General features: G+C 46.7%; 1 protein-coding gene across 2 annotated transcripts in view; it reads left to right on the top strand.

The window, feature by feature from the left end:
* Positions 1-13,411, top strand: part of FANCD2 (FA complementation group D2) — a 194,560-nt gene that overhangs the window by 35,175 nt on the left and 145,974 nt on the right. For both annotated transcript variants that reach the window (XM_014522094.2, XM_014522095.2), the window contains exons 8-9: positions 1,282-1,360; positions 9,181-9,305. In XM_014522094.2, coding sequence (XP_014377580.1) covers positions 1,282-1,360; positions 9,181-9,305 — 204 coding nt within the window. The remainder of the gene's footprint in view (positions 1-1,281; positions 1,361-9,180; positions 9,306-13,411) is intronic.

Genomic DNA, 13,411 nt, shown 5'->3' on the forward strand with positions numbered 1-13,411 from the left:
CCCCGGCCAAAAAAAAAAAAAAAGCTGTATAAAACTCCCACACTAAAAGCTTAACTATATTTAAGGTTGCTTCAGTAATCCTCATAGAAATTCTCTCCATAAAATAAAGTATAGGAATGATTATTTAAGTAAAATTACTGTAATATTCCACCCATATTTATTAGAGTAATATTGATATGTTAAAAACTTCTTATACATTTTACAATGACCTTAACTTTGTCCTGCAATATTTAAAAGCTACTCATATGTTTACTGGTAGCCTGGTTTTGCTGTAGCATAGGTAGGATCTTTTGAACTGCTTGTACTTGTCACTTAACCATTTTAAAGCTTCTTGCTGTGTGTAGGAAATCTGAAGGCAAATCATAATATATCCTTATTTGCATCCTGTTACTCAGGATAGTTGTGATGCTAAGCCTAATATTGGCATCGATGTTGAAACGTATTGACGTTTTTTTCTATTATCACATATTCAGCAAGTTGTGAAACATGGGTTCTTCTCTACTTTAGATTAAAATTCAGAGTATTTATAATGACATTTTGCTGGTAATTTGTCCACAGCCAGTTAGTCTTCATGGTTTAAAAAAATAATTAGAGAAGCAACTTATTTCTAAGCTGTGGGAGCTAGCAGTGAGATGTTTGTCATGTATACAGCAGCAGAAACTAGTCTAAAGCTTCATGTTTTGCACAGTTGTACTTTTCTTCAGTGTTATGCTGTATTTTGGTTCATACACAGTATTTCTCCTTCTACCTAAATTCTAGTTTTGAAAGTTCTTTTAATATATGAACAGCATGTTTTGAATTGTAGTACTGTTTGAAGACCTAATTCATCTACCTAAATTGTGTCGATTCAGAGTTTGGTATAAAGCTAAATAATCATGTCTTGTTTAGCAGAGGAATAACAAAATTATATAAAAATAGTCATTTAATATTGTGTCCACCTTTGGCTTCTCTAAGGGCTTGTTTACACTATTTTTATGCTGTACCCAGAAATGTCACTGTCCAGTGAGCCCTGCCCACTCACTCCCATTTTACATGCGCTAAGTAACAAGGCTATGTAATGGCCTTAAAGTAGTCCTGAGTGTGTGCCAGTAAGCATGTCGAAGATAGAGGGCTTAAGAATGTCTCTGGGCTTGTGCACAGGACCACTCTAAGCATTTTTGGGAAGCTGGGATATGCTTCATGGCAATGCTTCTGCGTGCAACAGTGTAGACAGGTTCTAAAAATCTTGCTTACTGCCTGTAGGTCTGACTGACTTGTATTTCACTTGTTCTGATATTTCAGTGTGGGCACCTTTGGAACCAATTTTCCTCGGCTCATTATTAATCAGTTTAAGTGGCTTGAAAGGGTACTTGACAGCAAGGTAAGTACTAATGCTGCAGTTACCAATATGTTCTCTTTGCTGGGTTCCTCAAGCACTTTTCAAATAGGATATGATATTTTATAATACTAGTGAGAACCAGTGACAGTTTTACATTCAGATTCTGAACACAGGATGACATTTTAGTTCATTCTACCCCTTTTATATAGTAGGGAATCCTGGGTTCTAGTCTCTGTTACCAACACTATTCTGTGTATTTTTGTCCAGTGATTCATTAATATGAATATATATGTACGGGCAGTCCTTGAAGGAGAGACTGGAACCCAGGACTCCCTTGTGGGGAATGCTCTTATCACAGGTCTACAGATTCATGCTCTTTCTTGCTTTTTCTCCTTGCCCCATGAAGCTTGTATTCCTTTCTACATGATGACCAAGCTCCTAACAGGATGGTAATAGGGATGCCTGCTTTGTGATTCCTAAATAGACTTACACTTAAACACTTGGTTCAGCCAAGGTGGCAGTTCCTCTGCAAGAATTAAGTAGCTGAACTTTGTTCTTGAGGGTGTGACCAGATGTCACATTTGAAGCACTTCCAAAGTGGTATAAATGTTCTTATACTGGTACAAAAAGTGAGTGTACAGATCTGTGGACATGATAAACTGCTTCAAAATCAGCTGAAAATGTACTGAGAGGAAGCGGGTAGTATGTTGTACTAATACTTCTGAAATTGCATCTCCATGCTTGTTGCACTGTAACAAAAGGGGTGAGTTGGTCCTCCAGACATCCCACAATGTAGTGCTGGCCCTCTTTCTTCCCATTGCTAGAAGTAGCCAGTCTGTGATTGAAACCAAACTCTATGGCCCTACGGTTATGACATGTGGCCTTTCCCACCTATTTATTTCCTAGCTTGAAGTCACACCAGCAATTCCATGTCATGCTCTCAGCAACATGGTTGAGGTCTGTTGCAGCAGTTAACAGGCTTGTCTGGATGCTTTGTGGTATACTAGGCCAGACACCAGCCTCAATGTCCACCCCATCTGCTTCCAGCACTTCCTCCACGCCTGCCAACAATTTGACTCAAGAGGAGGTGCTGGACCTACTCTCCATATAAAACAATGAGGGAGTTTAGCAGGCGCTCAGGGTGAACCATCACAACTAAGACTGTCTGCTGAAATGGTAAACGGTAAACACTGCCAGCCAGGCTCAAGCCATGGAGCACTCTAATGCCACCCAGAATTAAGATGGGAGAACCTTCCCCAGACTGCCTCCCACCCCCAGTGGCCTAGGAGCTGGTACAGGAGGGCAAAGAGCTTTCAGATGACTTCCTATTTCTCTTTGTCAGTGAAGAAACAGAGCCTTACCATCCTCTGCTACAGGAGAGCAATGGCGAGATTGACATCAAGACCAACATCTCTTCCACATTGCCTCAAGGTCTCATCCATTGACCTACAGACCCTCAAGCAGGTCCAAGGAGGTGATCCTCCCCCTGTATGTGACACTGGTCAGGCCACAGTTGGAGTACTGCATCCAGTTCTGGGCAACGCACTTCAGGAGGGATGTGGACAACATGGAGAGGGTCCAGAGGAGGGCCACTCGCATGATCAGGGGGCAACAGGGCAGGCCCTATGAGAAGAGGCTAAAGGACCTGAACCTGTTCAGCCTCCGCAATAGAAGGCTGAGGGGGGGATCTAGTGGCCGTTTACAAACTAGTCAGAGGGGACCAGCAGGCATTGGGGGAGTCCCTGTTCCCCCGAGCACCCCCAGGAGTGACAAGAAATAACAGTCACAAGCTGGCAGAGGGTAGATTTAGACTAGATATCAGGAGGCACTACTTCACTGTCAGGGCAACTAGGATCTGGAACCAACTTCCAAGAGAAGTGGTGCTGGCTCCTACCCTGGGGGTCTTTAAGAGGAGGCTAGATGAACATCTTGCCGGGGTTGTTTGACCCCAGTACTCTTTCCTGCCATGGCAGGGGGTCGGACTTGATGATCTGCTCAGGTCCCTTCCAAGCCTGCAAACTATGAAACAGTATACTTTTCTCCTCGGTGCCAGCAACAATGCTTATAGCACAGCCACAGGCACTGATGCCAAGTGTGCAGTCCTTCCAGTGCCCTGGACTCAGTCTCTTGAGAAATGCCCCAAGGATGGTCAGTGCTGCCAGCCAGAGTAAATTTCAGTGCACCATTACAGTTGCACTATGATTAACAATTGGGTAAGCTCCCTGGCAGTTGGTCACCATGCAGTTACCAAGTGCCTCAGTACCTAGCTGGCTGGGAGAGGTGGGCACAGGGCAAGGGGTGACTGTTCTCACTGCTTGCGTTTAAGCTGCTGCTAACACAGGCTGTCTTGGACCCTTAAGGCATGCTTTTATTTTCCTTGTGGCCACTGACCTAGGTGCCACCCCATCCATACCTCCTCCCCAAGCTGATTTTTGACTAGGTGAGGAGGTGCCAGTTCAGATGGAAGGAACAATTAAGCTTTTTGTATGAACAACGAACATCCTCACCTTAGGTTAAATATTTGTTTTACAGTGGCTTCCTGTCAGTTCAATTAGGATTGTGGGCCACCTCACCTTGTTCCTCCAGTGCCCTAACTGGCACAGGGTGATGACGTGTAGGTGGCCACAAGATCATCTCTCAGCCTTCTCTTGCAGAGGCTGAAGTGGTCCAGGTCCCTCAGTCTCTCCTCATAGGGCTTGTCCTGTAAGCCCCTAACCTACAAGTGGCTCTCCTCTGGACCCTTTCAAGTCTATCAACATCCTTCTTGAAGTACGGCACCCAAAACTGGATGCAGTACTCCAAATGCAGTCTGACCAGTGCCGCATTGCGGGGAAGTATTCTCTCTTTGGTTCTATTTGTCATGCATGTGCTGATGCAGGATAAATAGCATCAGCAGATCCTATTCACCAGCTCCCAAAATGCTACTCTCAGGGTCTGGTCTTATATCTTGCCTAAGCCTAGCCCTCCTCCAATCAGGTGACTAACTTTATCAGGCCTAGCTTCACCTGCTGGCTCCTGGGGTCATCCAACTCCACAATTAGCTCTGACACCCACCTGCCAGTGGCTCCACAGCCACTTAAAGTGGAAGGCACCCCAAATGCCCTTCATAATGCCCTGGTAAGGGGGCTGAGTGTACAGGGGCCTAAGGAGTCTGGATGAGCCCAGAGAGAGGAGTTGAGTATCTGGGGACCTATTGAGAGGCTGAATGAGCCCCTGAGAGAGAGGCATAGTGCCTGTGGGCTTATTGAGGGGCAAGGTGAGCCCTGAGAGTGGGGCTGAATGTCTGGGGGCCTGTTGAGGGGTCCAGATAAGCCCAGAGAAGGAAGGGACTGTGTTAGTGAAGATCTGTGCAGGGCTCCAGGTGAGCTCAGAGAGAGTGAGTGATCTATGGAGGGGCCCAAGAGGGCGGACTTACAGAGAAGAGAGGGCTGACAGCTGGATTGACCCTGGGAATCTCAACTGGTTTGTGCAGGGCCAGGGCCCAGGAGGGGCCAAAGTTTGAAATAGACCATAGCAGAGACTGCCAGAATTGGGAGAGCCTGGAGTTCTTGACTGGCCTGAGGCAGAGCTGGGGCCTAGGAAAGGCTGAAGGTCCTTGTGTGACCACAGCTGAGAGGAAGGGTCAAGGGGCATGCAGCCCGGGATGACAATGGCCTCCGCTCCCATTGTCTTGTGAGTTACCTCATGGAGGGGGAAGGCTAGGGGACCACACCCTGACAGAAAAGCACCTGGCAAAGGAGACCAGGACCATGGGGATCCAGAGAGGGGTTAGGGAAGACTGGGACCATGTGGGTCTAGTGACCCAGCGAAGGGTTGGGAAATATAGTGTGGCTTAGTGAGCAGCCAGAAAATAGGGTGGGGCCGAGCGTGGGGCTAGGAATAGCATAGTGGGGCCATAAAGGGCCCAGTTGGAGGGGCTGGGAATAGAGTGCAGGACTAGATGAGGCTGAGGGCCTGGAGAGCAGCCAGGAAAGTGGGGGACTAAAAGGGTCCAGGATGAGAGACCAAAGGGGCTGGTAGCCCAGAGAGGGGCTGGAAGAGAGACTGAGGTGCCTGGCAGCCCAGGGAGTGGTTTTGCGAGAGCGAGGTGTCTGAGGGGCCGGAGGAGAGACCAAGGGGTTTGGCAAACTGAGAGGGGCCAAGAGGAAGACTGAGGTGTCTGGCAGCACAGGAAGCAGCTGTGCGGTGAGACTGAGGGGTCTGAGGGCCCGGCGTGGAGCTGAGAGAGGTTGGTGTGTTGGAAGGCCCAGAGAGAGGCTGCATAAGCAACTGGTAGAACATCTGTGAGGATGCCACCTGTGAGGCTTGGGGCGTGGTGTAGGGGTGGAACGGAACCACACAACTTGGCCCGTAAGGCCTTGGCCACAATTCTGATGGTCACTGTGATAAGACCATGGCAGCCTTGTGCATTCCTTGCATCCATTAACATCAAGGCTTGGCGGGAGAGAGCTGGGCGCACAGCCCGTAGAGCAGGGTATACCAGAATTCTTTTTGGTCTCCAAGGGCTTACTGTCATCCTTGGAGAGAGTACTCTGTGACAACCATATCAAAAGCTTTACTAAAGTCCAGGCATACATGTCCACTGCTTTCCTTGCATCCACAGAACCAATAATTTCTTCATAGAAGGTAATCAGGTTCATAAGGCTTGACTCGCTCTCGATGAATCCATGCTGAATGTTCCTAATCACTTTCTTCTCCTCCATGTGCTTAGAAATGGATTCCTTGAGGACCTGCTCCATCATTTTTCCAGGGACTGAGGTGAGGCTGGCTGGTCTGTAGTTCTGTGGATCCTTCTTCCTTTTCTTGAAGATGGGCACTATATTTGCCCTTTTCCAATCATCCTCTTCCAGTCACCATGAGTTTTCAAAGATAACAGCCAGCAGCTGACATACTTGTAGAAACCCTTTTTATTACCCTTCACATCCCTTGCTAGCTGCAACTCCAATTGCACTTTGGCCTTCCTGATTTCATCCCTGTATGCCTGAGCAATACTTTTATACTCCTCTCTAGAAGTTTGTTCAAGTTTCCACTTCTTGTAAGCTTCTTTTTTGTGTTTTAGCTCACTGAAGAGTTCCTTGCTAAGCCAGGCTGGTTTTCTGCCATATTTGCTAGTCTTCCTGTGCATAAGAATGGTTCATTTGTGCCACTTCAGTAAGGTTTCTTTCAAGCACAACCTCTTGGACTCCTTTTCCCCTCAGACTGGCTTCCCAGGGGATCCTGCCCATCAGGTCCCTGAGGGGGTCGAAGTCTGCTTTCCTGAAGTCCAGGGTTCTTAGTCAGAGGGCCGGATGAGTCTCAGTAATCTTTCTGTGACATCTTGGATCCAGGCTCCAGGCAAACAGCAGACATCCTGTGACAACAGGTTAGGCCAGCAGATAGATACCTCCATCCCCCACAGAAGGGAGTCTCCAACTTCCACCTCCCATTGCTTCCTTTTGGTGGCAGTTGTCTTGGTCCTGGCCTGGCCTGGCCTTTTCTGCTGGTAGAATGTGCTCTTTCTCTGTTGCTAGGGCTCCATATCAGTTCTCCAGGTAAACTGTTGCAAGTAGGGATGAAGACTTCTGCTTGCTATCAGAGGTCACAGTAACGAACTTCCCGCTTCCTAGGACTCCATGTCCTCTTCCTTCTCTGGCAGTCCTTCATCTGCAGTCCTAGAGGTCTCTTTCAGTTTCAAATCAATGAACTCCTCATGGAGGAGGATGCTTCTGAGTCTCACCACCTCCTCCTGTAGCTCTCTTGCCTTTTCCCTAAGGGACACCACCAGTAGGTACCACTTACATCACAGGAACTCCTTCACCTGGCTGTTAGTGGAAGTAACCTGCCCCCCAGTGTCCAGAGCTCCAAACCAAGACCTGGGTGGAAGCCTCCACAGTGGGCAGTCCTGCCTGGACAGACATCTCCAAGTGAAAGCTGCTGCGTCCCTGTGCCGCTATAATGGGTCTTATACCAGGCAAGAAGGCTAAGACACGGTTGTCCTAAACGAAAAGCAAGTTTACTGAACCCTAACAGATACAATTCTAATTAAAATTGAAGCACCATTAGCAGTTAAAAATTTGAGGTTTGTACCTAGTCAAAGCAGATGCTTACCACCCCGTAATGTTATGAACGCAACTTCACTGGTTGATTAGGCCATGGAGTCTTTTCCGGGGCTTCTGGTTCCCACGTCTGATGTTGAGACAGGATCTTGGATCAATGACGGGATCTCTTCAGGCTTTCTTCAGGAATATTCCAAAGGGTACACTCTCTCACTTCTTTTTATATACCATATAGCTTGCATTTCTTAATACATAAAATTAACTTAAGCCTTCTTCCTAATGCATATTAATAATCTTGCTTGTTTGCCAAATATGGTTACCTTTTAACTGGAATTTTCTATTCTTAGGTAATCTTTTCATTCTTAGGTGGGGGTAGGTTTTGATCTGACTGTTCCTGCTTTGCCCAAGTTATATTTATTCAATTTAGTTAGCCCACTTCCTGATTTAAGTTAGGGACAGTATTTTTCCATCTTTTCCTTTCACTGGGTGCAGATCTTGACCACAGTTCAAGCTAAGCATGCAGCTTGAGCTGAGCACAAAGGTCAAACCCAGGCCTGAAGGCATCTGAGTCCCAACAAAGCAGAGGAAGAGCTGGCAGTGGCTCTAGCATTGTGACATCCTCAGCCATTTCTGTTGGTCTCTTAAATCTAATGCCTACCTCTTCCTGTCCCTCTCTCCAAGCAGACCTTCCTAGTAAACTCTTCTGTAAACTGGCCTGTTCACTACTGCTTCTTGGTCCTGAAAGATTCCTTTCCCCTGCTATCCTGTCTCCTCTCACCAAGCTTACAGTGAAGGAAGGTGAGAGAGAGTTTCCAGGCAAACTCCCTAATGAATTCCCCACTCGGTGTGGACTCTAGTTAAACAAGGCGCTTAAGTCTTGATCTAAGCGCAGAGTTTTAGCTACTTTAAAGTTATTTACTTTTAATTAAAGAAAGAACTCACCTTAAAGGCTCCCCTGGAAAGAGAGGGGTGGCAAACTGACCTGCCAACTGCTTGCAAATTGCCCTGCTTGCTGTTCCAGGTCACTTGGGGGAGTCTTGTTTATGCCTTCTTGGGCCTGGATTGGCTTCATTCCTTTGTTAGGACTTTTGTCAGACACAGGCAGCAATCACCCACCTAGCAGCACTCCAGCTGCTTAGAGCACTCAGAAAGCTAAACATACACGCAGCCCTGGTTCACTTATATTCCAGGAGCAGGATCTGGTGCCCAGTGTGTGGCTTCTCTTCCCCTTCCTCCACTTGCTCCCAACAAACTGCTTGACTGCCCTGTTTGCTGTCCCTGCGTGCTCAGTTACCCCCCAAATATTTTTTTCTTTCTTACTATGTAACTAAATTTCTTCCAGCTTCTTGGATTGTCTTTTCGTTCCTTTTTTAACTCTTGACAGCACATTTAAGTTGCAGTTAAAGGGGCTTACTCATGTAGCTGTGCTTTTAAAACCTCTATTCAGGGTTTTGTACTGTATTGGGAGCCTGATGAAACTCAGTGAAGTAAATGACAAGCCTGGTGACTTCAGTGGGACTTACAGAAATAATAGCTTAACTGCAGACCCTCAGTTAAAGCCTAATCAAAGCTGTTTTTAACTGAGGATGTTAACAGTAGATTAACTGTCAATTTGTCTTAATGGAAAGAATGGGTATAAGTGCTGTGTTCTCCAGGTTGTATTATAATCCAGATTGTCATTGAAATGTGACCAGTTAGTGGAGCTATCTAGTGTAAGTGTAAAAAAATTACTGCACTGAGGGCACTGCATACATAATACCAATGCCATAAAAATGAGCTGCTTTTCCTAGTGATGAGATTGTGTTCTATTGTGTCCCCTACCTGTAGGATCTCATCAGCAAGTTAATGCAGATGGTCAGTGTTTCTCCTGCACCAATCCAACATGACATAATCACCAGTTTACCTGAGATCCTGGAAGACTCCCAGCAAAGTGAGGTTGCCAGAGAGGTTAGGTAAGGTTGATGCATAGTCTTTTTTCTTTTTAATTCTTTGTTTTGTTCCTACTTTAGACTTTGCTACACAGGTGGCCCACATCAGTGCAAATGGCACAAAAACTAGTTAGGGCAAGGGTGTCAGCATGTGGAGCCCTATCATCTGGTTTGTGGTGCTACCTGTGGGTCTTGGACCAGCCCCATGTACCGCATGCAACACATGCTGGTCCTAGACCTGAGTGCTGCATGCAGCATGTGCATGCAATGCATAGGGCTGTATTTAACTCACATGCTACATGTGGCATGCAGGGCTAGTCCAAGGCATGTGCTACATACATCATCTGCACTGGGCTGGCTCTGTGTGTTGGATCCAGAGCCAGTCTGGGTCAGGCCTGCAGACTGGTCCATTGTGTCAGATCCATAATTCAGGGGTGGTTTGTTGTGGGTGCTGTATACAGTGTGTCCCAGATTGGCCTTTGCACTGCGTACAGTGCATACCCCAGACTGGGGTAAGAGCATGCTGCATGCAGGGCTGGAGCTAGCATGCAGAACCAGTCTGGGGTGTGTAATGCATGAGGTGCCCACACCAGACTGGCCTTGTGTGCTGGCTTTGGCATATGGGAGTGTTCTGTAGGCCTGATTCAGCCCCTTGCCTCTCATTAAGCCCATGTGGCCAGATCATTTTGATACCTATGGGTTAGGGGAATGGGACAGTGTGGAGAAACAGGCAATCGGTTTGGTCTGATGTCTATGAACAGGCATGAGAATTGGGCCTAACAATTCAGAGAATCATAGAAAAATGGGGTTGGAAGAGAACCGTAGGAGGTCATCTAGTCCAACCCCCTGCTCAAAGCAGGACCATCCCCAACTACATTATCCAGCCAAGGCTTTGTCTACCCATGTCTTCAAATATCTCCAAGGATGGAGATTCCACAACCTTTCTGCGTATTCCAGTGCTTTACCCTCCAAGTGAGAAAGTTAAATATTAGGAAAAATCTAAACTTCCTTTGCTGCAACTTGAGACCATTGTTCCTTGTTCTGTCATCTGCCACCACTGAGAACAGTCTAGTCCCATCATGTTTGTAACCTCCCTGCAGGTAGTTTGCTATTCAATCCTCTCTCAGTCTTTTCTTTTAGAAACTAAATAAGCCCAGTTCCCTCAGCCTCGCCTCATAAATCATGATCCCCAGCTCCCTAACCATTTTCATTGCCCTCCACTGAACTTTCTCCAGTTTATCCACATTCTTCTTTAGTGGGGGGGCCCAAAACTGGACTCAGAACTCCAGATGTGACTTCACCAATACCAAATAGAGGGGAATAACCACTTCCCTTGATCTGCTGGAAACGCTCCTACTAATTCAGCCCAGTATGCGGTTGCCCTTCTTCACAAGGGCACATGGTTGGCTTATATTCAGCTTATTGTCCATTGTAATTGTTTCCTCCTTGTCCCCTGCTGCTGCACACTGGAGGAGAGGTGTAAGTGGGGTAACAATTGCATCTTTTTCAAATAGTGCATCTAACTCATAAACCAATAAATATATTTGCTTGTAGTTCTCAACAGTATCCCTTCTCTGCTCTCAGAGTAACTGCTGGAAATGTGGGGAGCTCATACACATAAGGCAGAGAGAGAATCCTTTCCTGAAGCACCCATTTCAGCAAACCTTTAATTGATGGCACTTCTGTGGCACCGAGTTGTAGTTGATTTATGCACTGTTACACCTCCTCTGTACCTTTCCTCTCGCCTATTTGCTTTAGGATATTAGTGCAGGCAGTGATGCAGGCTTCACCAAGCATATGTTTCTTCATAACCCTCCTAAAGCATATTTAAAAAAGAAAAAAAGAGGCAAACAACTAAAGAAGAAAGTTTTTATGGGATGCTTGCAGACGTTAAACCCCCTCCCCCACCAAAACAGAGCTTTACTTTAAACTTGGTGTGTTCTCACGCCAAGTCCAGCACATGCCCAGAAGAGGCAGAGCTTTAGTTGGACCTGGCTTACCTGATCTCTGTATAGATTGAGAGATTTAGTGGGGCTTTTTTGTCACTTTTATGTAATAGCTGATTGGCTCAGCTTTAGATAAAAGCACCAAAAAACCCCAGCAGAAGTGCCTGATCTATACAGATGCTGCAGAACCAGGTCTAAGTAAACATGCTGCTTCTTCTGGTAAAGTGCAAGGGGCTTTTTTGGTTTTTGGTTTGTTTTTTTAAATGTCTGCAAGCAGCCATGGTTAACATGATGGTTAACACATTGACTCTGTTTAATCCACCCATTATGTTTATTGTATTATCCTCTATGTCTTTGAGGGGTTCATTTTATTTTCTTCATACCTTTCATTTTCACTGGGGTGAAAAAGTGTGCTTAACATGTTTTAACTAATACTTTGCACTAAAATTTTAAAAAAATGTTAGTAAAATATGTATCCTGTAAATGTACTAGCCTGTCAGGGTCAACCTTAGGCTCACTCCAGGGCTTATCCAGGCTATATAATGCGTTAACATTAAAGCTACTCTATCTTATTTAGGAGTTTAACATGTATATAGGAGTGGAATAAGTCTCTATCAAACTGAACTTCAGTTGCTTTTTTTCTTCAGTGTTTATTTGGGGCAATCATTTTGTTGGGGCTAAACAAATGTCTAATTTTGCCTAGAGCATGGTCATTATACTACGCCTTAGACATTGCCTGCCCAGAAAAGGTGTGAGACCTATCTGAATGAATATAACTAAAAAGCTCTCATGGAACTGGCAGTTCTGAGTGTGTTTCAATCACTAGACCCTCTATGGAGCAATGGCAGGGGCTTCTCAGCCTGAGCATGTAGCAAAGGAAGTCAGAGACTGTTTTGAAAGGGTTGTTCCCTTCTGAAGTGGGGTGGCATTCACCACCACATGTGAACAGAAGCCACTAGTAATAGAGACAGGGTAGGAGGGATTCTGTTCAGCCTGAGATGCTGACCAGACCTTGGACTCATAGAATGGGTGTGATACAGGAAAAGGTGCATCTTAGGATTTTGTTGTTCTCATAGACCTGTAGCTCCCCAGTAAGTAACTGGGGGACATGGGAGTTTTGAGGTGCACATTCTGGAGAATGAAGAGGACATATTGAGAAATCCCATGATACATAGAAGGGCTCAGACAAGAGCTCTTTGTGGGCACAGGCAGAAGAACTGTCAGAGCCATGCAGCTTCTAGCTGTGCTGCCTGTACTGCTGCCACTTCTCCCCCTCCTGCCACCACTCTGGTTGCAGCATGGACACAGCTTCCAGCCTGTGGGAAGCTGTGCTGGGCTGGCCAGTTTCCAGCTGTGCCCACACTACAGCTGGGAGGCAGGGTGGAGTAGGGGTGCAGAGAAAAGCATTGGTAGTGCAGATGCAGTTTGCAGCTCCTTAGTCCTGATGTAGGCCACCACTGGCTGGAAGCTGAGCCCACACTGAATTCTGGTTCCAGAGACTGGCCCAGTGTGTAGGATCCAGAGAGAACGGGGTGGGGTGGGGGTAGGGGGTCACTGCGGGAAGTGGTGGTGGTATGGTCTCAGGCAAAGCCCTCCAGCATCGTGGGCTGGATCTGGCCCATGGGTTGTGTGTTACTGACCCCTGTTATAAGGTGTTCTTTGCATTTCAAGTATAACAATAATTGTGCGTGATAGTTTGTGTGCGGGCCGGGAGCGCCCCGAGCCCTTTTTCGCGCTGCACGCGGGCTGTGGCCAGCAGCCTGGGCACGCGGGGGCGGAGAGGGAAGGCCTTCGCTCTGGAATTAAGCACGGACGCATATCGGTAGTTTAAAAGATTGTTTACTTACACCGAGATGGCAATGGTGTAGGCTGGAAAGCTTGATTAAGTTGCAGTTACAGAAAGAGAAAAGAAAACAAAAACTCGAACCTGCAGAACACGAGGGTACGTTGCATAGGGTTCCGGCGACAAGAAAATAAACTTGCAGGACTCGAACCCGGGTAGAAGAGCTCTGAGGCCGATCGTAAGGGCTCACACGAAGTTTGTCAGGCTCCGTGGGTTCTTCCGTTCACTCATCCACACGAAGTTTGCTAGGCTCCGTGGGTTCGGTTCGTAGCGCATGGGAGGGGTACGTCTAGGAATTCTATCGGCGACGGGGAGAGGCTAGAGATTGATCAGATCTCCGT

The sequence above is a fragment of the Alligator sinensis genome, unplaced genomic scaffold, assembly GCF_000455745.1.
Source record: "Alligator sinensis unplaced genomic scaffold, ASM45574v1 scaffold487_1, whole genome shotgun sequence".
Taxonomy (NCBI): domain Eukaryota; kingdom Metazoa; phylum Chordata; order Crocodylia; family Alligatoridae; genus Alligator; species Alligator sinensis.